Source organism: Varroa destructor, unplaced genomic scaffold (genome assembly GCF_002443255.2).
Source record: "Varroa destructor unplaced genomic scaffold, Vdes_3.0 BEIS01000002.1, whole genome shotgun sequence".
In the NCBI taxonomy this organism is placed as follows: Eukaryota; Metazoa; Arthropoda; class Arachnida; order Mesostigmata; family Varroidae; genus Varroa; species Varroa destructor.
The window spans coordinates 47,439,067-47,466,468 of record NW_019211455.1 but is presented as its reverse complement, the minus strand read 5'-3'; the positions used below and the strand labels follow the sequence as shown (position 1 = coordinate 47,466,468).

The 27,402-nt window shown below is 39.0% G+C and overlaps 3 protein-coding genes across 7 annotated transcripts in view; 2 read left to right on the top strand and 1 right to left on the bottom strand.

Moving 5' to 3' along the window:
* Nucleotides 1–849: 849 nt before the first annotated feature.
* Nucleotides 850–7,236, bottom strand: mora (cysteine and histidine rich domain containing protein). 2 transcript variants are annotated; one of them, XM_022792067.2, is made up of 9 exons: nucleotides 7,086–7,236; nucleotides 6,894–6,972; nucleotides 5,784–5,890; nucleotides 5,420–5,509; nucleotides 4,546–4,572; nucleotides 3,799–3,964; nucleotides 2,862–3,064; nucleotides 2,073–2,264; nucleotides 850–1,759 (listed from the first exon to the last, which is right to left on the bottom strand). In XM_022792067.2, the coding sequence occupies exons 2-9, from the start codon at nucleotides 6,958–6,960 to the stop codon at nucleotides 1,487–1,489; spliced, it is 1,125 nt and encodes a 374-aa protein (XP_022647802.1). In that variant the 5' UTR covers nucleotides 6,961–6,972; nucleotides 7,086–7,236; the 3' UTR covers nucleotides 850–1,486. The 2 variants fall into 2 exon arrangements, with proteins under 2 accessions (XP_022647802.1, XP_022647803.1); XM_022792068.2 differs by lacking the exon at nucleotides 4,546–4,572.
* A 132-nt stretch (nucleotides 7,237–7,368) lies between these two features.
* Nucleotides 7,369–9,403, top strand: LOC111244718 (mitochondrial import inner membrane translocase subunit Tim13-like). Its single transcript, XM_022792069.2, has 3 exons — nucleotides 7,369–7,672; nucleotides 8,089–8,157; nucleotides 8,566–9,403. Exons 1-3 carry the CDS (start codon nucleotides 7,553–7,555, stop codon nucleotides 8,662–8,664), a joined length of 288 nt encoding a protein of 95 aa, XP_022647804.1. The 5' UTR covers nucleotides 7,369–7,552; the 3' UTR covers nucleotides 8,665–9,403.
* A 915-nt stretch (nucleotides 9,404–10,318) lies between these two features.
* Nucleotides 10,319–27,402, top strand: part of LOC111244449 (E3 ubiquitin-protein ligase RNF19B-like) — a 58,401-nt gene continuing 41,317 nt past the window's right edge. The window contains exons 1-2 of one of the 4 annotated variants that reach the window (XM_022791615.2): nucleotides 10,319–12,544; nucleotides 15,899–15,999. The gene's annotated coding sequence lies outside the window, so the exon portion shown is untranslated. Of the gene's footprint in view, nucleotides 12,552–15,898; nucleotides 16,000–27,402 lie in introns of all 4 variants that reach the window. The other 3 variants (XM_022791614.2, XM_022791616.2, XM_022791613.2) reach the window with 3 other exon arrangements.

Sequence of the window (27,402 nt, the reverse complement as noted above, 5' to 3'; positions counted from 1 at the left end):
TCGAATTAGTCAACGTTATTAAGCATAAGCTATGTAGGGGGAAGAGCTATGCTAACTGAGACACTATACGAACATGTAAAGTGACAGAGAGAGAGCGAACTATTAAATAAACACTGATTCGTGCTAGAGTAAATTTTCTCATACAAGCTTACAGTCTATTCGGATCTTGAAAAAAAAGTTCAAAGGTATCGTGATAAATTACGAGCGTTGTAATATAATTACAATCAACTACATTTCTATAAATTATAGAACTAAGTTTCGAATTAGTCAACGTTACTAAGTGTAACCTAAGTAGGAAGAAGGGTTATGCTAACTGAGACACTATACGAACATGTAAAGTGACAGAGACAGAGCGAACTACTAAATAAACACTGATCCGTGCTAGAGTAAACTTTCTTATACAAGCTTACAGTCTATTCGGATATTGAAAAAAAAGTTCAAAAGTGTCGTGATAAATTACGAGCATTGTAATATAATTACAATCAACTATTGCGCGAATAACACAATAGACGATGCTCTCTTTTTTGCTTAGACGCGATTTCCTTGTTCAATCTTAAACCCGTAAGGATTTGCCTAACATAACGACATTGGTGACACGTTTAGGTTTCAGTGTCACATTGTCTTTAATTTAATAACTATAATTCACCAATCCTAGATAATCAGACGATACTGAGCCGAAGAATTAAGTACATCGATTAACAAAAAGAATATTCCTTTTAAATGTTAAATTTGAAGGTTAAAATGTGCATTACAGCAAGAAATGTGCTCATTATCTAAAGACATTGCTGGTAGGACTCACTCATTTAAATATGGATCTGTCAATTAAACAAATTAAGCGAATTTAGCGGATTCTCTTTTCATAGTATTTCACAGCAACAGTTTTATTTACAAATCATAAACGAAAATTTTGCAGGTACTTCTTGTATTGTTAGTTTTGATCTTTGTCTTATGTATTATGAAGAATTAACCAGCTTTGTGGTATTATTCCATTCAAGTTTTGAATTATATCCATGTTTCGTATAAAAAAAGGAGAGAAAAACTGGCTTGACTGATTCACAAGTTCTTCTCATTGTTGCTCTCCTAGTACTTCAATACACGTAAAGTAAAAATTCAAATGAGCTTTGAGCCCGTCAGTATAAATCCTATACACTTAGTACTAAGCCTAAGCAATCATCAGGGAACATACCGAACAACGCGTATCCTAAACGACGTTAGTCTTCGCTTAAAAGCCTATACGACTTCTCGAAACTGCATGTCATCTCCTGTGTGGTGTATTTCGCACCTTCGAACCCGCTTCGCAATCAGCCACTGAAGTTGAAACTAAGACGCGCTTAAATACGGTTTTAGTGTAAACGTTAGCACACGTTTTCTACCGTTGCTTTTACGTAGCTAAATATTTATTATTGACGAAGCTTGACACACAGCAGCAATCATTAAATAAATAACGTGAATCGAAACTTCCTCTGCCCACGGTTTAATGTTATTGTCAAGCTGATCCCCCAGCGCCCATATTGACACCGTCCATATTCAAACGCTTTTTGGCATCTTCAACAGCCTCCTGGTTTACGAGCACTTCGACATCGTCCAGGCTGACATTATCCATCTCTTTTGTGAGCTCCTTTTTTTCTTCTTCGCCCGCAAGCGTATCAGAAGGTCCGTTCCACACGAGATGTTGCCATGAAACTGCTTCGGCTTTCTTCATTGCGATCTCGACCTTAGAGCCGAAAAAGTTCACAGACGATGAGGCGACATCGACAATCTGGAAGAGCCGATAACTATAAACATTAGATATTTCGAGTTTTTCGTTAGCCAATTATGCCATTAGAGTCTTCAAATAGGATATACACGGATGAGCGCCTATAATAATAATAATAATTTATTATTATTATATTACTGTTAGTTGCCTTAGCCAGCTACCACCGGACAACAGCAAAATTCCAAATAGATCGTTCCACGTTCGTATGAACTACAGTTATATCAGTATATGGACATGAGTAGCCATGTATGCGCCAATCGACGTGTTATTTTCGCTGAATAAATCCTTACGAGATATATACGAAAGGCGAACTTACCCCTCCAAGTATGATTGTCTTCTCAAAAACATTGCGTTCGGCACCGAAAACAAGATGAATTCTGCACTTTACTGGATTGAGCTCAACGAAAGATTTATCTGGGATCGATGTTTTAGCAAACACCGATATGACAACATCAGATCCCGTTTGATGCCAATCGTATCGGCACGTCACCGCCTGTTCCGTAATTTTCTGGAAAACACAAGTATATACACAAAACAAAATGCTTTCAAGTCTTCCAAAAATATAAGTATTTCAGTAGATTAATATACGCCTGGATGTAAAAGTTTTTTTGTTCAGCTTATAGCCAGATTTTTCGGGAAGTACGAAGGCACAATATAGGTTCAAGTATCTATATAACGAATATACTTTCTACATTACGCAAAAGATAGCAAGTGTAATAAACGAGAACCTGAAGCTTACAGTTACTTGTCTAAGGTAAGTTGTCCGCCTGTTGAGAAATAAATGAAAATGAATGCAATATTTTGTTTTCACACTGGTTTTCAGCGCTGAAGTCCGCAAACGCTGCAACTTATTCTGTTCCTCTCAGTCTGCTCTTACTGAGAGCTTACTATATTTGTAGGGTAGATGCCTGCCCAGAACTGCACCATATAGCACAAACTGAATTTGTACGAACGAGCTGTGAGATTAATTCTGACTGACAGAGTTTTTACGTCCAAGTGTTAAGAAAGCGTGCGCAAAATCAGACAAATTCTACCCTATTTGTTGCATAGAATTAATACACAAATAATTTAAGCAAACAAACAGAAATTAAAACGAGACATTCACCTGCTTGAACCACACATGTTTACCGCTGCTGCAGCCCTCCTGATCAAGAAATGCGGCAAAGTCCGATGTCTTCCGTTGGCAACAACTCCAATATTTCATACCTTCATGAAAGACTGGTGCTCCTTCGTGATAGTAGCAAGTTTCGTTGTTGGTGTGGTCACCCATAAACGTTGTTTTACACCCGGAATTCTTGCACTGTGTGCCTTGAACACGAGATAGGGTAATGTGTAATATGAAAGGGCAATTGATTATTTTCGTTGAAATGAACAACAACCGCACACGTAAACATTGGCAGTCTCGGGGAAACTTAACACTTAAAAATGTATAGTTTTTTATGTTCGAAACAACGTACCGTATTATTTGCGAGGGTCGTAAAACAGCCATCGGAAAGTGTGGATCTGCACACCTATAACAGCCCTGTTTTTCAACTCAAAAGCTTTACATGGTTACGATCAATTTACGTCTGGTGCTACTGACAGCTAAGCAACACTTAGCTACTATTAAGCATAGGCCTAGACAGCTGGCTCCCCGCACAACATAGAGTGTGTCTACACTTAATTGTAAGCTTAGACTAGCACATACCTCTAAATGCAGTAGGCAAATACGCGACATGGTGCATGAACCTATTCAATTTTGGTGAAACTGAATGTTCACAGAGAAACTTCCCTCTTCTAACATTCAGCCAGCCGCAGACATCTCTGTCTTTGGAATATAAATTTTGACGTATTTTTTTCAACTAGGTTACGAAACCGTTTTGCCTCTTCTAGTGCGAGTATCTTTTTTCAAATCTAAGCCTTCTAAGATACCGGATTAGCAAATACTTCCCCTGCAGTTTGCCGTCTATCATTAATACAAACGTATGGAAAACAGTCTAATAAAAAAAAAAAAAACATTTTTATCTGAGGAGCATGTAGTTGTATCCATTTTTTCCACTCACCAAAAGGAATCTGTCCAACTTCGATATTGCGTTCTTTCTTCAGGTCGGCAGTCTCGTTTAGTTTCTCCAACAGTGGTTTGAGGCCCTCGCTGACTTTAAACGGAAGCTTTATCATCTTTTCCGAACTCGACGGTCGAGGCATCGCCGTCGTGGGGGCCCGAACCTCCTGAAGTAAATTAAGGAATCAAAGGCATCCGTTAGCTAGTCGAGCAACTAATTGAGTACTGTTCGTGTAATTCTGCATTATCGATTGACACTAAAATTGGCGTAAATTTCAGTGCGGCGGAAAAACTACTTCATGTATTGCTTGGAAAAGCGAACTAAGTCGAACGCTTAGCAGATATAAGATGTATACCCGCCTAAATATCATTAAGAAAACTAATGAGACCAAAACACTTATTTAGCGATGTTCGTCACGATATATATTTTAGTAAAAAAGAAATACAAGATACCAAACACGGAATAGTCCCGAAATAGCTTCATTAAACAATATATTTAGTCGATATTTTCCTTTTTGACCTTTTTCGTTTTCAATATATATATATATATATATATATATATATATATATATACATAGAGAGAGAGAGAGAGAGAGAGAGAGAGAGAAACATATCAGATATGCTTTTATCCAAACATCGCCTAATCTCCTATTGGATCACGTAGCATTACAGAAATGCTGTATATGGCATATTTAGTAAACATTACGTGTTCAAAATATTGTAAAAGCATGACGTATAATGCAATTACCCTTTCACAATCTCCTGCAGCATTACCCTGTAAAAATATTTTATCATAGTTGTTAGGAAAAGCATTTACTTATTATTTTCTACATTATCTAATCGAATATTACTAATAGATCTTTTAATTACCCCCTAGAAGTAACAATGCACCTATGGCAAAAGCTATACAAGAATAGCGTTATCAAAACGGAAGTACACCAACTTTCGAATTTACGTGCTGGTTGGCAACAGTAAATAATCATAAATAATAACGTGCAGAAAAAAAATAGAGTATAAAGAAGACAAAAACACAGTATTCTATCTGTACAAACGTAATACCGGATGTAAGACTCAACGCATTCACATAATTGTTACAATGCGTAAAGCGACTGGATCATTGTAGTTTATTTCCAAAATGCCGACAAACCAACGTCTGACAGTAAATTCGTAAGCTATGTGCATTGTTACGTCTTCCATCAGTACAGTCACCTACAGCTGCACACTAGTAAGGACGGCAAAAGTAAAATTATGAACACAGAGTGAGACAGAATAGGTTTATAATAGATAAAAAAATAAAGTATACGAACGTGAAGATTATACTTGGCATGTTTATTAGTTGGAAATCTGCTCCCAATCCTGATGGGAAACGTTTTCTCACTTTCAGACCCAAATTGTTCCTTACTGTAAGCCCACATTTGTCCCATTTTGCATATTGCTAATATTCCTAGCCATTACAGACAATGCCGGTAGATTACTTTACGCACACTGACAATAACTTATTTGCCCCTGAAAATATTCAAAGTGGTTTACAGCAAAAAAAAAAAAGGTTCGGAGGCACTGTAGTGTGTTGTAAGACAATTACACAGAAGAAGTAACAACCATGTTTTATATGTTTAGCTTACCTTTGCAACAGGTACATCAATATGTAGGTTCTGTTTCGGTTTAGACGTCTCTGGTGGTTTGACAGAGCTGTGGGGGCCCACGGAGCATCCCTGTATGGAACAATGATCCGTTCTAATGCTTTAAAATGTCACACGTTAAAAAGTTCGTGCTAATTATATACCATCTGCGCAACTGTATAGACCTATAGCAGCATAGAATAAGGCTAGGATTCGAAAATAAGCTGATAAATTAACTAGGCAAATATATCACCAAAACATACCTATTCATTGGAAGAACTATTTCCTCTTAGAAAACGCTATGTGAATGACTATGTCAATACAATTAGCCGGAATTATCTTACTCTATAATTGATGTACACAATACCTTGATGTTGAGAAATTCTGTGAAATCGATCGTTTTTTTGTTACAACAGGACCAGCCTTTGTAGACATCGTGAAATACTGGTACGCCCGGGTGGTAACGACATGCATCTAAATGAGCGTATAACAAAAGAATATACAGAAATGTTGGATTAAATCAATCATTTGAGCTCTGAAAGGCTGAGTGGTGTCTATAACACGCTTAAACGAAAAATTACTTTTGACGCATCTGCGTTTACAATCGACACTCTCGTATGCTCCATTTCTATTTTCGCTGGTTTTTTGAGCGTTGCTAGTCACTGTCGCCGCAAATACGTTTCTTCACAATCGTTACAGTTGCCTTTGATTTAACTAGCCATTCAATTTGAATACGTATTTGTAGCCTTATAGTGTAGAATTTCCAACAAAATGAAACTATCCATGCTGAAAGCTAAGACCCTTTCAATACTATCGTCGCTCGGTTAAATGAATTTCTTAGGTTTTATAACGCAAATTAAACATAATGACGTATTTGTATCCTGTGTGTACCTTTAAAATGAAATTACCCTCAACATTTTTTTTGCCTTTTATCAAATAGTATTTTAACATCCAAATTAATTTACATAAGGAAATAATTTAAAAGAATTTTCTTATCAGCTTATAGATTACTTAACTAAAGTTTGTTGCAAACGGACGCCGTTTTATTACAGTCTGAGGACTACTTCGATTCAGAAAGAATTTAAATTCGTCATTGTCACAACGCATCATTGTTGGTTAATTTGCAGTACTAACCATTTAATATTTATCTTCTTACAAGGGGAAAATCTTTTCACAAGACTCTCACAGCTTAAAATGGAAGGAATCGAACACTCCAGAACAAATTAGGCCTAAACATGACCTCTCTACCCCCTATTTATTAAACAAGATATGGAACTACAACTTGCGACGGAAATTACGTCGGTGTAAATAAAAAGCTGTCATCAAATCCTAATCTTGCCTCGCAGCTCTATACAATGGGCAGCATAATTTTGTCTTTGATAACAGTCACCAATAATTTCGCTGAAAACATACTTCACCAAAGGAAGAGAGTAGATTTTTACTGCTAACACAGACACCCACGTCGGACTCAACTCACCGTATTTATTCTCATTTTCGTCGAAATTCTGGGCGCAACCTTTGTTATAGCAAAGCTTTTTAGTCATTTTGGTGTCGAGCTGAAATATTAACACACCGAGTTCGCACAAAAAAATCCGAGTTAATCCACGAGGAATGATCCCACAACAACAAAACCTGTTTCGTTTTGTATCGAACGCTGAGCCCTTCCTACCTAGTAAGATTAGAACTATTGTTCAAGCCCGAATGCTGCTCCCTCTATGCTGCTTAAATAAGCGAATTGTCCGCCGTAAACGGCCCAGCCGTGAGCGTCCACGGAGAAAATCATCGCAAAGCGAGTAGAGATCTCGCCAGTGTATTTATCCATGAGCGATATCCCCGACAAGGGCATAAACCACTCATATGTATCGCGAAGTTCCGAAATGACTACTTTTGACTGTGTATCGATTCGATACGAACTTACCTCTCGCGTAGATGTTTGTGGCGGTTGATGGCTCACGTTGACTTTTGATTGGCGACCGCGCCGTACGAAGATCACTATCCAATTCAGGCTCCGAGTGCTCTTTTTGCTGCTTTCCACTGAGCGATTGTATCTTTGTGGCAACGAACGCTTATCGTTCATGCGAACATCGATTTTTCCCAGCGTAAATCGTTGCCGACTTAAGCCACTCAATCGGCAGTATGGCGTCTCTTAGTGATTCGCTTCCAGCCGGCGGCAACATTACATCCGCACAAAAAGAAGATATTATGGATCAGGTCAAACAATCGATAGCAATCGCAAACGCACAGGAGCTTCTTCAGGTTTGTTTTTACCGATTCAAAATGTCTGAATAATAACGATATCGTGTATGCTGTCGTCAATGCGTTCGAGGATACTCTCGACAATATAATGCCTTGAACCAAGAACAGACAGTGGGTTGTTGCAAGAAAATAATATTAAGACTAACCCCTTTCACGTGTCTATATCTACCTAAAGCCTGTGTGCGCGTTTTTGAAATGTTCCCGACTCTTATATTTTAATAAGGTATACTATTAACACACAGTCTTCTAATAGTAATTCAGACTACGACAACTTCAGCAAAGCAAACAAAGACGTCAGTCATTTGTGCGTTAAATAAACGATCGACCCGAAACGCGTGCACATCCCAGCGAGTAAACTGAGTACAGAAACTCGAAATCAACTCGAATCTTTCAATATGTTAAAAACCCAATTTCAGAAAATGACGGAAAAATGTTTCCAGAAGTGTGTTGTCAAGCCGGGAAGTTCGATAGACAATTCCGAACAGGTGAGATCCAGGACGGGAAACCATAAAAATAAACAAATACGTATACAAACGAAAATTTTCACCTCATATTCTTCTTTTGCTCTACTACCCTAATTTCCTTAATCTTCCTATTAGAAAATTATTTTTAAATCATCTTTGTATAAGTTAGTCATATTACTGACATACAATGTTACTAATTATGATTTTCAAGAGTATTAGCTTGCAATTAAAAAAAAAACAAACTATTAATAAAAAAAAAAAAGCCAGAGTGCATAGCATTTTTCGTAACGGGTGAAATTTGTGTATTGTAAAGCCTCCTCGATTCTACTCAAAATTTCTTGAAACAATATTGAAAAAGGAACAAACTGACGGTCCTGGATTTTTATGAATCTTGTATTTCTTTTTTGTCATTTTGGCTCTACCTTTCAGAAATGCCTATCAATGTGCATGGATCGCTATATGGATTCATGGAATATCGTTTCACGAACGTACAGCACCCGAATTCAGAGGGAGCGGGATCGAAACTAAAAAAACAAAAACACTGTTTAGTAAAGAAAAAAACAGGTAGCGCCTACAGAAAGCGCCCGGAATTTTGAACGTGCAAAAACACCCGAACCACCTTAAACAACGGTCTGTTATTATAGGTCATTTTTAAAGAAGACCACAACGAAAAAAAGGAACTAACAAATATTAAACGATTGGCGTAATATATCCTTGGCTGAATAATTTGCACCCTGGGCTGTACTGCAATAAATACCACAGGCAGAATATAGCCGCGGTTAAACCGAACATTTCGTCGTGTAAAGCTTTTTAATATTCAATTCTAAACGGAAAAAGGGAATACGTCTTTTTTTTTTATTCCTGACTGGTTTGTAGTTCACGCGCAACCTCAAGTTCGGGAACGCGCTTATATCTTTAGTCCACTAGGGCGTTAAAGATGCATGTCGGCCTTTATTGTTTTGCGAGAAGATGCAATCTGGGTCGTAAATATGCGACGATGTCGTGAAAGAGAGTCTGAAGGTTTGAATGTTGCTGAACTGAATCCAGCTTCTGCATTGATGAAACCTGTTGTTTTATATATATATGCATACATTTACAGACAGTAGTAGAAACTTTGAGCCATGAAACACATTATTACATAATAACTCATATAAGACGAAAATTGGTAATAGATGGAAAAAAATACAAACATAAGTGTGAACGGTTTAGGAAATGAGTGTAGTTGATGGAAGCAAATAAATTCTTCGTGTTGTTCAACTTCAGGAAATGTGTCGTCTGTAGCCGCTTGTTGGCAAAATGATTATTGTTTATTATTGGCAATAAATTGTAAATTAGATCCATTAAATTTAAATTAGAGAATTTTTACAAAATAAAAAGCTTATACAACCATCTTTCAACACTCAAACGTTTTTTATTGTAGTAGATTCTAGCGTGTTACATGTATGCCAAAAGGATCTAAAAAGATCTGTTAGCCATATGAGAAATTAGCTGCCGTGTGTCGAGGAGGAAAATTGTCGACAAAATTTAAGTGTAGGGCAAAAACTATACGCCCGTGTCGTACTTTTTGCATTTAATAATGATGCAACAATGACTAACATGAATAAGCAAGTATAAGGATTTTTGTTTTTAGAATGCATTTGCTAATAAGAGTCTGTCAACGCAACTGTACGATTCAGTTTGTTATTGTTTACGGATAGGTGACATCCTTTACTGTTGCAAGATAGTAGGTCAAGTGTTTTGAAGACGAGGTTAATTTTCGTAATAAAAAAAAAATAATTGAGTAACAGCACCATCAACATGAATAAACTTTTATAAGTGATGATATAGTAATATTAAAAGGACTACTACTCGTGTTAATATTACTATAAAATATATTTCTGTAATACAAATTACAATATACTATCATTACTGTTGACTAAACAGATTACTATTTGTCTCTAGCCATTAGACTCCGAACAGAGAATTCCGTCGTCTGCTACACCAAGCCGTTTATTTTCGTTGGTTCACCCCTTCATAATCCATTAATTTTTAAACGATGATTTTGTTTACTATGACTTTTAAATTTTACTATGATCTCCTTGGATCGTCGCTTTCAGCTTACTCTAAATGCCGTTGTCTATTTGTGATTTTTGGACATTTACCCTTCATAAAAAGCCCTTAAAGACTTTCCACTGCTTGCTATTACTGCCGCTCTGTTTTCAAGGTGCACTTTGTATCACACGTCCGCTCAAGTTATCATTGTCTCTTTATTTACTTTTTCCGGTGAATCCGAGCTCGTGTATCAAATGATTTACTTTTTTGCTCCCCTCTGTAAAGCACGGCGTCACCGACCATCTATATTCATATAACCTTAATGCTTTGTTTCTGTGAAAAATCAGCAAAAATCCTTGGAATCCACTAATGTTTTACTCACGGTCCAAAGCACGGAGCCACGATCTGCAGGTGTTCGCCACCGGGGGGTTTTAGGGCTAAGCCAGTCTGCCGTCTACATCACTGTCCGGACGGCAGACCACAGGGGTACACACACCGATAGTAATATAGAGTAGTTTCACTGGCGGAGCGATCAGAGAGTGTCGAAGTCTCCAGCCAGTAAGGCAGTGCTGAGAGTGTATAATAAGCCACCACCTAAATTAGGGGTGCGTGCTGTTTTGCTGTCCGGCGATTGTCGCTCAGTCTTAGAGCACTAGTACAGTGAGCTGGAGAGCTGCCAGTGGTGAAGTTCGTTTTGAGTGGTGCAAGAATCTGTAGCCAAGGCCAGTGCTGGACGGCTTACATGAACTAGTGCGGATAAATGAACGAGACGAGTGTCAATTTATTACGGTTGAGCACAGCGGAGACTACGTTTGTTGATAAGTGAGCTGGTATCTCTTGCAGAGGCTAAAGGGATCCCTTCGAAGTCCGGCCTTTGGATGGACGACGATCCCTTCTATTGGCTGCTGTTCCGTCATATGGCAATGCCGTTCGACGATAGACTAATGGTGTAATAATTGTAACGTAATTACGGGACGGACTGTCAGAATATCGGAGGGTTTCAGGGGCTCATTGACAAAATCGAATGAATTCGCCAGGCAGGTTGTTATTGTGAAACGATACTGTGCGTGTTCTATGAACAGTGATGTCGCTAGGAATAAGTCACGTCTGCTATTGCTAATGAAAGTTGTGATCAGCTGTTGCTACTGGCCGTACATCGCGATTGTCGTTTCTTTAATGTGGATGCGTGCGTGCATGACTAACTTGAAATCTATATAATAGCACATTCGTTCAACAGTATCAGCAAAATCGGATTCAAATTCATCACTTTTTCAATCGAGCCTATAATAGAAGCGGCCAGTCGTCGACAGCGAAATTTTTCACGATAATCTGAAATTACAGAAGAACAAGGCTACGATGCTTAGAAAGTGTTTACGGGCGCAAGAGTACAAGAAGTAAAATTAGCGCCTCAGATTTTTTAAACTTGCCCAATACAAGGCTCCCAATTGGTAGCAGGAGCTTAAGGTTAGATCCAGCATAATATATTTGATTCGACCTTTCAATTTTACAAAGAGAATGCAGCAAAACATTTGCAGAAAAACACCAGTAAGGAGACAACGTTCCTGACTACATCGCTAATTTTCCAGGCACCATGTGGAATTAAGAGCTTGAAATGGAAAGCAGATAAATACCTTGTGAATTGGTCTATTCTACATGTATAAATATCTAATGTAAATGTAAGATGTGACGATATATAATCTGTGTTAAGCGCGACCTTGTTGGCAGCGGTGACAACTGCCTGTAATAACAGCTTATGTATGAAAGTCTAATGTTGTCTGTCTTTACAAGTGCAAATGTGGCGTTCTTAATAAGAACAGTCTGAGTGCTCTGAGAAATTTGTTCATAGATTAATACGTAACATTCGGATACAACCGACTCGATGGCCACAACGGTAATCATTACTGCTCAGCCGAACATTCCGGACGTGTAGGATAATCCCTCTCCATTTCCGAGCATAACAGAACAGCGTTGACGAAAAGCTTTGAAAAGTGTGCGTAAAGAGTGTGTATTGAAAGTGAATCATACTTGATAGGTTGAATGTCTACGCGTGAATCCTGTTACTAGTGAAGCGGAATTCTCGTTACCGCTGTGAAGACGTGAACCCTCTAGGACTTCAGTCAGTAGACTTTATACTTTTTTATCTATTGTGTTAGCCATTCTCGTGTACCACTACTATTACGACAGCTATCGATGATCTTGACGCCCGGATATCTGATCTATCTCATTGCCAGTTGTTTGACGACTGCCAATAACGTGTAAGTCAGTCGATTTACTGATGTTGGATCGGTAACGTCAGCTATTCTGTCTGCTCGCTGTTTATAAATATATGGACTGCTTGAAGCGGGACGGACGCCGATACGACTTTGAGCATAAGAAGGTATAAGGTAGGTAAACTGACGTTGTTTATGTTGGCAAAAAAGAACTTCCGCATGTATTATTCTCCGCAGGTATTTCTCCTTCGACGTCACTTAGCACGTGTCCATAGCATACGCTGTAGAGGTACAACTGAGGCATTATGTTTGTTTCAATGACAACGTGAACTACGCGCTAAGAAAATTCTTTCTTTTGATTGTGTGTCTCTATTTTTTTTGCCCTTTTTTGCTTATAGATAAAAATCATGGCGTAGAACTTTTCTTAGTATCATTATGGACATATTTACGAGTGCTTTTTTTAAGAAATAGGGAAAGTACGGTTACACACGTGTTCTGAAATTAATCAAAAAATAGTTGAGTCACTTGACAAACAGTTAAGTCATAAGTGAAAATGTCGTTATCTATGTCTAATCACGGTAAAAAGTACGTTCGTAAACAATAGATAGGAATGATTGTTTTTTGAGGGACACTGAAATTTTATGGAATTATTTGTACCGTGCAATCGATAAGCTTTTACAGGAACATAGCACTTGAGTACATGGCCTGCAATAAATGCAGTTGTCTAAAAGGTGATTTGCAGTTTTCTCGTCTGCTATTATAGTAATAATCAAACACGATGAGCGGCAAATTGCTGTCAGCGCAGACAAACTGGCTGAAATTGACAGTTCGCTCAAAAACTAATAAGTAATAGAAAAATACATTTTTAGGATATTTTTATCGAAAACCGTATAGTCGCGATCAAAAATGATACGTTTTTCAGTATTCTAAGTAGGAACGGTTGCTGTGTTTTCGTGGAAACTGATCGCATCTAGTATATGGCGCTTTGTCACCAAAACTGTCTATCCAGATGAAACCATTTTCGAATGTAACAGAACGCATGTAAAGTAAACGGCCAAGAAAAATCAATGGGAATCATCTCTGTATACGTCAGTGCACTGTCGAAATCAGTCGTGCCAAAAGAATTGTATATACATGCTCCAATAAAAGTTGGATTATTGCTTTTCACTGAAATCTGTTTTGTCCCTATGTTTGTGATGTACATAAAGATTAGAGAAAGAATAAAATTTTGCATAGATTAGTTAGAAAAACCTGATGATGAAAAATTTATTATTTCATGACTAAAAGATATAAGTTAACCAATTAGTGTAGTGCTTGTATTAACCAAGTAGATTAGTGCGCTTCTTTGGGTTCCATATCAACAAACATGCCCAATACAATAAAGGCACTTTCCAAAATGCCCATTAACAAGATGTCGCGCATATTTCAGTTACCGTCTGTTCAATTCTCCTGTTCGCGCCTTTCTAAATTCGACACATGACTGTCCTGAAAAAGAATCCCATTCGTAGACAACGACATTCTTTTTGGCTTGTTTCCATATGCACCTCAGCGAGTTGCCGCTTCTACTACAATTTGCGCATTGATTCATCTGCACTTTGAACCAGACATGTGTGGTACATCAAGTTGTATCATTGCTTGCTTTATTCAAAGCACTTTCTTAGCTACATTTGTCCCCAATGATTAATTGAACGAGCATTCGCCGCTCTAAAATGCGCCTTCCAGCGACGGTTTGCTTCGATGGCAATCTCCTGAAATGTGATTTCGGGTAAAGCATCCCCCAGAGGCACCGTCTGAATCATCTCTTTGTGGCACGGTCTACACCAGCAGTAGCTTTACCTGTTGCTAATTGCTACGACGCTTTAGACTTGTCTATTTTTCCCTCGGCGTACATCCTTTGAGACCCGCTAGCTTATAACCGCTGCTCTCCAATCGGACGCGGCGAACGCAATGGCATTAAATAGGAGATGAGCAAAAACTGTCGCAAATTTCAAGAGTCGCATGACGAAAAAACTCCTTCCAGCTCTGTTCAATCTCTAGATTTGTTTGAGTAGGCAGATTCTAATGTTTCAGTGCCAATATAACTCGATACGGACCGTCACGACGAAGTGTACTCAATCGGCCATGCCTATCTCGTCGTATTAGAAATTTCCAAAAAGCATCGTTCACTGTCATGGGCGACTAGATCTAACATGTAGATCACGTAAGTTAGCCGTGATGACTGCTAAGGCCATATATTATATATATAATATGAGGGCGGCGTTTGCTACGTCCCACATGTGGCAGCTTACGAAATGAGTCGATATGTAGACCTTAAAATACATTTAGAAGGAATATTCATGTGTTTTATGTATCAAAGGCAAGAATTGCAGAAAAAAAATAGATTTTGATGACCGAAACGCCGCTTAAGGTGTACGTATATATATATATATATATATATATATATATATATATATATATATATATATACGGCGTGCTTAGAGAGGTGGTTAGTTTGTATCTGTTTAATATTTAGCATATTGTTAATGGATTTTTAAAAGTTAGTGAGACGATGGTGTAAAGACTATTAAGTACGATAAGAGTTCTTACCTTTAGAGCGATTGTAGATTCCGTGAAATAATATAACAGGTTCGACTTGGCATTTTATGGCATTTATATAGCTGTTTGTTAGGAATTGTAGCGTTGGTAATTTTTAGCAGCTTGATATTATAAGAGGTATAGAAGAATGTTTTCAAAGTCTCATTTGAACGCCGATAAAAGTAAAACGTATCTAGACCTTAGACTCGAGTCTAATATGATGGTACGGGTGGAAATGCTTAAAAGCGTGACGCTATGAGGAGTTATCATCTTCTATTAACTAATAAATATAAATAGCATTTCTAGTTTGCTTTGTTATTATACTCCATCTGCTTAGCTGTAAGGAGATTAAATTAAAAAAAATCAAGACAGGAGTGGAAAGGTATGATCTAGAATATTTTGAAATCAATTCGACTCTTTCCTTCAGTGCGTTGCTGGTTTTTCCACAAAGCGAATTCCATCTACAGTGATGTATTCAGTCGAGTTTTAGAGAAGGATTAATCGATAGAAGGCGGTTACAATACATACAATTACGAGTCGAAGCGATTGTTGTCCACGTGGTTCCTATCCCATAAAATGCTATCTCTTGATTGTGATCAGTAGACTGTACACTATAGTCGTCTAAAAAAGATCTTAAATCAAGATTAGAAAAAAGCAACGCTACACCATTCAGCAGAGTGAAGAGCGTTGAGCGATTTAAAGAAGCCTAATCAAGCAAGCGCAGTACAAAATCAACACGAAAGTTAGGCCAGCCGTTATAAATTGGGCAACTATTGTTGAGATCTGCGGTAATATAATGAGATGTTAAAACAAAGGAACTAGTTCACGTCAAGAAAAGTAATGCTCACGAACGTGTGCGGGTGCGAAGTTTGCCTGCAGACAGGAATTACCTAATGATCTATTTCTTTGTTATTACCTTACATGTCCGCGTGGGAAATCGGAATCAGGAGCATGGGTTACCTTAATGTCATATGCACCTCAATATAAACTTCTTCCTCGAGTGTACAGAAGACAGATTATCTTCATCGTTTTACCCAGAAGCAGGAACGTATGTAAATTTTGTATGTTTTTTTTAGTACTAAACCTTTACTGGTACTAATCGAAGATAGCGATTTTCACTCGTGATCCCGCCATGTTTGACCGATATCTTATTCTATCAAGGCTTAGGCGCCAATATAAAATATCAAATAATACCTTTCGCATAGCTGTCCGCAAGCATTTGTGAGATCGACACTAACAGAAATTGACAGTTTGCAGTCAGTTCAGTTTCTACGAAATTTCCTGAAGATTAATTGACGGCTTGGTCTATCCTGCTTAACCTTATAACCGTCTATAAAACATATGCAATATGTGTTTACATATTTATATACGTTTGTGTTCTGGCGTATTGGCTGTGGGCATTTCGGTGAACCGTCACTGTGTTGAGAGACGTGCAGAGGTCCTCAAGCTGGCTTGAGAAACAAGCTGATCAAGGGGCTAGGCGGGCTGTATTGTCTTCCATACGTAGCCTGTCTCCACTCGTTATAATTATACAAGTAAATGTAAAGAACAACAGCCTGCCATGCTAACGAGATCGCTAATGGCCATATCCTGCCATGGGTACGTTACTATATAACTGCAATAATATCGGGTGAAATGAAGCGTTGGAAAAAGGATGGTGACCTTTAATTGGCGCTCGGTGGGTGCGGGCGTTCGGTGTGTGTTATGGTGGCTTCCGATGCCAAAAAAAATGTACGGCTGCTTTGTGTGCAGGGCATTTGCTTGTAGGACGAAAAAAGGCGGTTGTTAGGAGCTGACTGGCTGGAAGCAGGGATATCCTTCCTATTTTTTGCTGTGATTATCATTATCCTTGCGGATTTAAAGCCTATAAAGTAGCTACTGGCTTATATAATTATATTAACCCTATAGGCTTGAAGATGGTAGATGGCCACACATCGATTGGTTGGTATTGTTGTTATGCAGCTGGCTTTTACGGGTAACTTTGTGATGACAAGGCCATTGAGGTTGCCGATTAAAAAGAGTTGCCGAAGATTGTGGCCTATACTTTAGGAGCCATTTATAATCGACAAAGTTTGAACAATTTTGAATCTTACTTTATCTGTATTTTTCCTTTATATAGGTCGAAATTGTGCTTTACAACGGCGATTTAAGTCTATATTATATTATATACTGTAACAAATATATCTCTTATTATTATCACTTTTATATATTATATATATATTAGAGATACCTATATTAGAGATTATCATTACTATATTACATATAATACTAATTGCAAATGATCTTGCTAGGACGATGGTGCTGTGTCAATAGCAAATCGATGAAAATGTTTGTATTAATTGATTTTTGCTAATTAACGTCCGCCATCATGCGTAATCAGTCCTGCGTAGCCGTAGAATTCTGTTTTGCACGTTTACATACAATTGCGTTTGCTTAATTAACCAAATTTCAGTATGTTGTATTTAACAACTTCTTGATACGTGAAAACTCAATGCCGGGTGTTAGAAAGGCTGTTCCTTCTAGTACATTGTAGACGTTCGGTAGACTCCCTCATGTTTTCGATTCTGATCGGCACGAAACGAGTAGTGAGGTTTGTTGCGCTGCGAATATTCCATCGTCTTTAATCGTTGCCGCTGTAAGCCCGCATTGTTAGTTTTCTTGGGAAGTAATGCTGTTTTGCTTTATCGATTTAATCTATGAGTCGCTTGACCATGAAGACAGTGGCGCGATCGTCTGTGAAATAAGTCACCACGGTTTTCTAATACGTCGACCGTTGGCTTCTTCAAATAGTTACTGCGGCTCCAGGAAATAGTGAGTTGGATTTGGCCATCATCCTTTCCCATTTTAAGTGTTACTACAATGAATAAAGCTGTAAAATTAGGTAAACTGAAAAAAAAATAGAAAAAAACAAATGAGATAAAAACACATGTAAATAAAATTTACTTAAAAGATTAAAAACATTAGAGCTAAATAAAAAAAAGTGCATATGCAATAAGACTGTATTGCATTGATGAGTAGTATAAATAACTAATATGCTTACTAATGTTCACGCACAGCTATAAAGTCTATCAATAATGGCTTTGTTCTCAGTATACTGATATTTTTCGAATGCTTATCTGCCGCCACCGTGGCAATGATAAGACTAACTTTAGGCCAATTCTAACTGATTTATAAATAACTTAGTTAGAATTGCCCTATATCCTAGACCCTAGACAAGCGTTTTCCGCGTTACGCTCATTCGTCTATATTGTAAATATTGGCGTGTTGGTTCACCAATAAAACGTGTTTTTCCTAAAGGATATATATAGTCTAAGTATAATGGCAATATAAAGTCCGGTTGCTCAACTGAAAGCAAGAGTTAAGCGAATAATCGGAAGAATAAACAATATTGAAAACACTGATACAGTTGTTATTGTTATTATTATTGTTATATTATTATTGTTGTTATTGTTATATTTTTGTGAACGATCGACGTAAATGAGACAGTAATCTGTATACACGAAGTGTGGTAGGTGTACAGATCTGAAATAGTCTCCGTCAAATGATAATATAACCTTTTACTCTGCCGACTTATTCCAACAACTTATTTAGAAATATCGTTTATTTTTGCTTATAATACACATTTGGTTTGTTTTGAAATCAAGCAAATTTTTGTCATGTAGAACGACTCGTTCCTTTACAGTGCTCGCTTGTGTTCGTGTTAGCCGTATCCGGCCGGGCTACTAAAGAAATTTTGGCTTGTACCCGCATCACCGTAGGACGCATTTCTACGTAGATCTGAAACATTGTAGTATGCTACATGTCTTCAGATTCTGTGATGGAAGGGATGAGATGGAAACAGTAGTGCACAGTACGTGTACCATGTATGTCATACACACTATATGCATCATAAAAGATATGGCAACTTTATCACGTCGTCGCGACAAAAACGACATGGTCTCTTCTGCTTCGTATTGTCATTGTTGTCAGTTTTTTCGACTTTCCTTCTGTTTTACCTCGATGTAAGACTTGGATTTTCGTTGCCCTATAATCTACCCTCGTGCCCCGACTGATTGGTTGCCGTCTTTTTCTCCCTTTTCTGAACTTTTTCTTCTAAGCAACGGAGGCGAATTTCTTCACTGTGATATAACACAGAAATTTATATTGTCACTGCTATTAATGATGCTACTGTAGCCACCGCTACACATATCTCATCTACAGATGGTGCTGCCGACTGGTAATAAATATAACATCTTTGTTATTCTTTTGCTTTTGTTTTGTGTTTCTACGTTCACACATGGGTTTGAATTGAAACGCGTTACCGCGGCGCCGAGATTGCTAAAATGTATGCTAATCCGCCAGTCTGTTTGCCGATCAAACTGCCGTGGCATAGGATAGATGTGGTGATCCTGACTCAACTAAGTTTAATGAAGTTTTATTTATTAAATGAAGCAGAAGTAACGGTAGAAGCCGCGCTACCATGATGGTAAACAATTACCACCGAAGCAATGGCCAAACGACCTGTGCACCAGGTTACTGTAGTGACGGAGTTGCTTCGAACGGAGTAGCTGATGCGCCGACGGATTCTCGATTGGCTTCCTCTCGCTATGCAAGGGCCCGATTGCTTTACCAACTGACTCGGCTATCTGTTAGCTTGGTCCGGCCCGGGAATACCTTTCAAGGTTTCCAGTTTAAGGTCAAAATGTGCCAGTAGCTCTAGCAACAGTAGCAACAACGAAAAAGGTTACACTACACCTAGCAACTGCAATGGCACTGTCACGACCAGTAGGGACGCTTAGTATGGCCAACATCATTGTCCTGCTCCGTCCTACAACTAGCTTCAGCACCAAAACCACTAGTGTCAAAACGCTTACCGCACCAGCTGTCTCTTAGAGTGAATGCTAATAAAAAGAGCGATAGACACTGACATTACTTTAAAAAACCGTACGCTGCACGTGAAAATAATAATCATGTGCTATCTTATGTAAGGAATTTTATAACATCCTACAGGACGAAAGAGGTTTGTAGGCGGAATGGAAGACAGATTTAAAGAGAAACTAGGTGTAGACAAAGTATCGTATGACTATCGATCCGCGCCGTCTCGTTTATTGCATTCTTAAGCTTTTAGATTCGGCTCCTTTTGGGCTAGAAGCGTTTCCAAAGGAATGAAAAATCCAAAGAAAAGTTTATTTAGTAAGACTATGATTTCGAAAGGCAGAAAGTTATGGAAAGTTTCAAGCTGTATATGAATAGATAATAGACCTATGATTGCTGTGAGTAGGTGGGAAAAAATGCTCTAACTACTAAATTAACGGAACGTGGAAGTCCTTAACAAATACTAGTCGCAGAAGCAACATTTGCAAAGTTAAGAATAGATCTATAAGATTTCATTTCAAGGAGATATTCATCAGAAGACCTTGAAACCTGTAAAGCTTAATGTGGCTCGGCGCGTGTTAGTAGGTATACTTTACCGTGAACGCGGGAAAATATAATCGTTGAAGCTACAACAGAACAAAGGTTAGAAATAGTAATGACAAAGCTAGCCGAAATTAATAGCTCTCTACCTTAACCAGCCGTAATTTGGTAGCTAGCAAGGCTAGTAGCTCTTGGGATTTCCAACACTATCTATCCTTCGTCACTCAGCGTTTCACATATGCGTTATCAAATGAGATTGACAAAGAGACCCTATATCATTGAAGCTGAAAGTAATCCAATGAATACACGCATACGCCTCATTAATCGTTGTTATTTTTCTTTGTCAAATCAAGCTGTAGTCGCTATATAGTTCGCATTTCCAACAATCTATTGTGCCCTTTAAAAGTTCGATCTAAGTGGTCAACCTGTGATCGGCATCTAATTTGAAAGTGGATGACGGCGCCCACCTCACACTACGCGGGCAGTTGATTTGGCTCTGTCATCATTGCCGATAGTGGGCGCAGCTGTAGGAAAAGTCATAGCCCAACGACGTTTTGACTCGGAACAAATCAATAGCTGTGACCCACTACGTAAGTGTTGTTTGAACCACAGCTGACGGGCGTGATCCGTGTGTACGCCCATCGACGATGCCGCAGAAAAGCTGAAACCCAGCCGTTCAAGCAGGAACAGCGGCAACATGTACTTCCGTTCACACGCAGTTAAAAAAAAAAGTGGTCGACTTAGAACAGCTGTTATAAATGCAGCGAAGGAAGCAATCGGAGGAGTAGGTGCGGCATAAAGTATATGTAAGAACGATTCCCTTTTGTTCTTCTACGCGTTGTTTGACTCGTGGTGGCAGCGTCGGCAGCTTCTTCCCGCGTAACTTCTTGATGTACATGTAAAAAGAGGCCCAACTAAACAGATTAGAAAGGTGTGATCATCCGTTGGATACAGATTTGTACATTAGAGTTTAACAAATTGAGACAGAAGCAGTAACAGAAGGGAGAGAGAGTAACATTTTTGTACATACTAAATTTACGGAGACTTAGTGAAATAATGTAGGTTCGAAATCGAGCGTGGGCGGACACAAGTTTTGTGCTGGCGGAGGCCATGAGTCGTGTGAAGCAATACGAAATTAATGCAGTAGTACCGGACTTGAGGTTCGAAAAAATTTTGATGCAGACGCGCCGTAGCATACAGCTAGAGCTGGCAGAGGATGGTATATTCACACCTGGATTATCGGGTTATTTGCTAGCGGCCATAATTTAACGATGGTTGGGGTACCCATTGAAATTTTATAAAACTATTTTGTATCGACAAGTAGTTGTAATCGTAGAAACACAACTAACTACATGCGTATTACGTACGACCAAAGATCCAAAGTTTAGAGGAATATATTGGACCAGTCCACTGTTGTCGTTGAAGTTAAGGTTTTTTCAGAACAGACTAGAACAACAGGTCGACACGTGTGACCATTCGATGTTGTGTTTACCATCTGGTTTGTACTCACATCAGGGCTAGGCTGACCCAGTTGAAGTATGAAGCTCTTCATACTATTGTGTGGCACTGGTAGCTCGCTGCAATTGAGCATTATTCTACTGAAATTGTAATTGCACATTTACTTATTTAGTATAACTTAGTCAGCGCAATTAATTTTCACTAGTTACACGAATGTAACGATACGATTTTGCTAGCGTGGTATACTGCTAGCGCTTTATAATATGATAATCAAACACGACAAGCAGTTTACTATCTAGATGGCGCCCTTTTATAACAATTATACCCTAATTGATGGTGAAAATTGCATGGAAAATTTTATCTTGCCCCTTGAACAATTTATATCTGCAAAACAGAATAAACTGGAAAGATTTGATCTTCAATATCATTCCATATAACGTTTATTCATATATTATTCAATCACAAATTACAAACGAACAATGCTAATTCTCGGGCAAATTTCTTGTTTAATGGCGATATCAACGCCACTAATAATATGGTTGATAAACAATTTTATGGCAGTTGCTAATCTTTCTAACGTACTTTTGCTGCGGGCCTCGCTCTACTCTATGTTGGCTGCATATCTCGTATTAATTACTAACTTGCTACCAAATCGACAGTACGTCGCGGATCGGACTCCTTAAACCGTTCATACCTATACAGTTCAGTCAGCTCCATCGGTTTCGTGAGTCTCGTAAAAAGCGTCGATAAATACATTTTAGTTGCCCATGCAACCGACTGGTCGCTTGCCATCTGCTCTGCCGAAACTCTTGTCAGCCAACGAACGGATGTCTGTCTTCTGAAACTTCAATTGCTGTGAGACGTTTTTGAGTTTTCTCGAAGATTAATTAATCGGGATGTGCTTCTGTCGTTGATGATTACTACGATTATTCCCTCTCTTAGCAAAATCAAACAACACGACGGTGGCAAGCAATTGCACGGGAAGTCGGTAGCGTGGGGCATGACTGCGTAGAATGCTGGATGGGGTGCGGCTTCTAGGAGGATCGCTCGAAACAAAAGAACAAAAACGAACGCGGTCTGATATATGAGAGCCATTGGTGGTGGAAACGGAACGTCGATAGAAAAACCGGTGTGGCATGTATAATGCGTCCAAACGCATAGTTCGATTGAAAAGAGCTCGTTCTTTTAAGCTGTGCTCGATTGTGTAATTCTTTCAATCGAATGCGCATGGCAGCTATGAAAAACCGCTTATAAAAATGGAGTCTACTGAACGAATTACATGGAAACCGTACTCGAAGGACAGTTAGAAGTCCACATGGCCGTGTTTGGAGTTTTGAGCGGCTTTTTCCTCGTCATCCTTTTAACGTTGTAAAAGATACTTCCAACTATGATAGTCATAAACGTTAGCTTCCTTTTGTTATTCTTTTGTTTAACTCCTTTATTTGTCCTCAGTTTAAGAGGTCTCACATAGGGACCTCACTTTGTTTCTACAAAAACGGGTCGTTTTTTATACATACTCTTCTTATCAGGATTCATATCCGGAGTTCTGCTTGACAATCATATAGACTAGAGGGAAACCTGGTTTAAACAACGGTATTTCGAAAACCAAATAGAGACTGGCCAACCGTTCTCGCTTCCTATTTTGGGGTTTCGAAAGACACATGCAAAGGTCGATATGCAAAGCGTGTAACGGCTTCGGGTAGGAGGAGGATAGAGTAAATATGGTCTTCCGCGCGTCGCATCTTTGGCCTTTAGGTTGTATGATAATCTGTTTGTTGCGCAGCCCACACAACCGGGCCGGTAACAAGAAAAAAGGTAAAAGTGACGATCTTATAACCGCTAACATATCTTATCGGCTATCTTTGCTGGTGAGCTCGAGCTGCTGGTCGAATCTTTGACCTTTTGTGCGGTTCTGTTTGCTAGAGGAACGACTATTACAAACGTGACGCTATCGATGACGCTGTTAAAACATTAAGATTCCATAGATGACGTCGATAAACGGATCGTGCTGGTTGTGGTTAGTTGCAAAGATGTTGACTGATGGCGTTTAGCTGATGTTGCCAGCTGATTTTTCTTTCGTACGCGTGCAGATACAGTACGTCAAAGATAGCAAGTTATAATGTCATCGGTGAAGTTTACAAAGGAAAAATAAAGAAGCTTAACATAGAAAAATGAACAAAAAAAAAAGTATAAAATCCGCGGAAGGATGCCGCGAAACGTTAGAAGCACTTGTTTTTTTCTGTGTACAGGGTAGGACGAGCGTCGTCTTAGACAACTTAAGGAAATACAATTTGGACAGCATTGTGCAGATGTAGAATAAAAACTCAAATTGTCAGGAGACTTTTGCCCCACATTGTTGAAATGAAGATGGTGCCAACGTAAAGACGCATGGTACTCTATTTCGTTGCTTGCTGGTGATAGGTAAACTGCCAGATAAACTGGTTCGATAAGTTGCCCCAGGACAAATGTCGAAGTGTTTACTTTTTCAGATGAAAGCCATACGATAACTTTTAAAAGCTGTGAAGCAGCTGAGCAGTCTAAAAGTAATACGTACACGCATCTCATTCCAGTTGTCCGTAATGAGCCAACTCAGGGACCTATCATCAGTATGCACATTACTACACATATTACTCTCTATTATTCACGCTTGTCTATTGGTTTCACATGACTGCAGTGCGTGATTGATGGAACGGGTATTACGCTATTTTCGCCGCCGTTCTGCTATATTATCGCACGCCGCTTTGGCGCGCGTCATCGAAATCACACAGAAGTGTTTCGACAGATTGCTAAACAGATGTCAATTTTTTTTTACAAATAGGCAATTCCAGTGTACGATAGTCTGCACGCACATCCATTATCTACTCTGCTCTTTCTATATTTGTGCAGTAGATGTTGCAGCAAATTTCATAAATCATCTCTGCGCATATTTACTGCTTCGAGAGCTTCTAACAGGTCTGTGGCGTTTGTGTCAAAGGCGGCTAAAAAAGCTGCCGATTACGATGTGAGGTATATCCATACGCCTTACTAGCTAAGCAAAGACATAGCATAAAAGAATAGATGCATAGACAAGCGATTATGCCATTCTATCACAGAAGTGGTTGTAAGGCGATCACAGAATCGGCGTGTTTCTGTCCAAACTTTCCATCCAGTTGATTTTGATATGTTTTTGTGGTTAGATTATGAAAAAGGACAAAGTAGAGGATGATTTTCTTAAAAAAAAAAATTGTTTTAAATTTTTTTCCAGAAAAAGATCGTTTTTAGCTTTTTTTTTAAAGGAAACCTTTTCAAAACTTTGCCGAGTCGTATCGCCATTTCGACTGAGGTAATGAAGCTCAGTGTTAAAAGTGAACTAGATATGAGCATTATCAGCCCTCAACGTAATGAACTCCAGCCATTCATTAATGACTTAATCAATTTTCGGTCGCAGCAGCAGCAAAAGCCGTAATCTGACGGTGATGCAACTACTGACAGATTTTGTGTTCGCCTTTAACGTTAATGATGTGGTGTCCCAGAGTTTCTGTCTCCACAGGTTTCGTTTAGCAGACAAATTATTTCACTCTAGGAGTATAAATATTACACGACTACTTGGGCAACGAAGAAGGCAACGGACACCTCCAGTCGACGACATCCGCATCGGCAATAATTTCATACTTTATCAAAGGGCTTTTGCTAGCATTCGCTTCGAGTGCTACTGCTATGTTGTTGCTGCAGTGAAATACTGGCCGAGGCAAATGGTTTTGAAGACGGTGGCGCCATTAGGTCAGTAGGTGGAAGCCGAGTCTAGACAAACTGCTCCACGACGCGCTCTAGAGAAGAAATACCGGAACGGCTATGATTTTATGAAATGTCAGATAACACAGCAGAAACACTAACTGGTGCCGTTGTTACAATCTTAACCATTATCGTTGCAGTAGCTGGCGTCACCGGGGGGGGGGGGGGGGGGTAATGACAGCCAGGGTCGCTTCGTGATCACTGACCATCAATTCGCACTTCGTTTATAATCGAATGTCGCTACCACTGCTTGTATTACCCTGACTTATTATAGTAGTATATATATATATTTCTTAAATGAGGGTGGACTAGTCGGTGTGCGGATTCGAAATTAAAAGCAGAATTAGACAGGACGTGGTTATCTATGGGCGCCTCCCTGATGATCTGTCCATTTTTGTGGTTTGTATAAAATTACAAGCTGTGCATATAATAATGAAGCAATCTACATCTAGACTAATAATAATAAAATAACCGGAGCGAAAGACAATCACACGTCTGTGATGATCATCATGACTGTTGCTAGATTGTCATCACAGTCATCATCTTCAGCGACTGGGGAACAGCGACCAACCAACAACGAACGTTTACAGACAATATGGAAAAGTTTGCAAAAAACGGGCTAACTGCCGGGTATATACGCTGATGCGGCTTGTTTTGGTCATGGCATGAACATCATGCTCTAAGCTCAAGCGGATTCCTAATGGCGAACATGCATTTTGGTAGCCAGTGCGTAGTGTACCATGGTTGTGTCTGGAGATGGAAGTAAGGACCGCAGAAGAGGGTTGTGTTTGTAGCGAAGCATTTTGGTTGTAAATATTTGAATTTGTGTTACCTAACAGGGTTGTTCTGCCCTTTGACTCATTACACGTTAAGTAACTGATGATCGACCGCTTTCCGAGTTCGAGGACGCATTTTTCTGCTAGGAAGCAACGGTGTTTCTGGAATATTACTTCGATACTTTTTTATGATGTGGCAACCAGTTGGCGTCGACTAAATTTGCTTACTTATTTTAAGCTTTACTCAAGTGCCTCGTGCGTCAGCCTTTCCGTGAGGGGTTTTATTTGCTATTCTGACCTGAATTTGTTTTTCATATGCAGAATATTAGCCGTTATCATATAACCACGTAGCTTCGACAATTTAAATACAAAACATTGATAAAAGCGCGACTCTAATGTTTCTACTTCCTGTGATGTTTAATTTAGCTTGGTACATATAGCTGCTATCTATGCGTGCGATGCAGTTGAATAGGATGGCAACAGCGAACAGAGTTGTTCAATAGGTGAATTTTTTGGGCATTAATGGATCTTATCAGCTACCCGAAACCAAGTGATGAGTTAGCTTTCCTCACACCTTTCCTGTACCCTCGCCGTATAGATATACCTCATAGGACTGCGCCTCTTATCATAGGCGGTGGCTTTTTTCCAAATACTACAGCATGTACCGCCCACGTAACGCTGTGTAGAATACGTGTCGAGTTAGTTAGACGTACGTTACGTAGAAAAAAAATTTCACCTTCACAATTCATTAGCTGACCATTTCAGAAATCACAGAATATCATTAGGCTTAAGTATCTTCCTAGTCTGAAGGGCTTATAGTACAGAATATAATTATCCCAGTTACAGGTAACTGAAGGCAGAAATGGTAGTTGTATATTGTCGATTTGTCAGTTGACTGCCGTTCTGTTTGACGAAAAAACGCTTCCTTCGAAGGCACGAACGGATCAAAAGTCGCTATAGTAAACAACGATAGCTCACGCATTAGAAATTCGACTTGAAACGATCCGCACTGGCTTGAATATTACGCCTGTAACTAAGTAGTTGAAGATGCG

Bases quoted from the DNA above. Each gene is read 5' to 3' on its own strand.
- LOC111244718 (XM_022792069.2), top strand. From the start codon at position 7,553: ATGGCGTCTCTTAGTGATTCGCTTCCAGCCGGCGGCAACATTACATCC. The intron at 7,673-8,088 runs GTTTGTTTTTAC...ACCCAATTTCAG, and splicing joins ACGCACAGGAGCTTCTTCAG to AAAATGACGGAAAAATGTTT. The intron at 8,158-8,565 runs GTGAGATCCAGG...TCTACCTTTCAG, and splicing joins CGATAGACAATTCCGAACAG to AAATGCCTATCAATGTGCAT.
- mora (XM_022792067.2), bottom strand. From the start codon at position 6,960: ATGACTAAAAAGCTTTGCTATAACAAAGGTTGCGCCCAGAATTTCGAC. The intron at 3,065-3,798 runs GTGAGTGGAAAA...CTCGTGTTCAAG, and splicing joins AGTTGGACAGATTCCTTTTG to GCACACAGTGCAAGAATTCC. The intron at 2,265-2,861 runs GTGAATGTCTCG...TGTGTTTTCCAG, and splicing joins AACATGTGTGGTTCAAGCAG to AAAATTACGGAACAGGCGGT.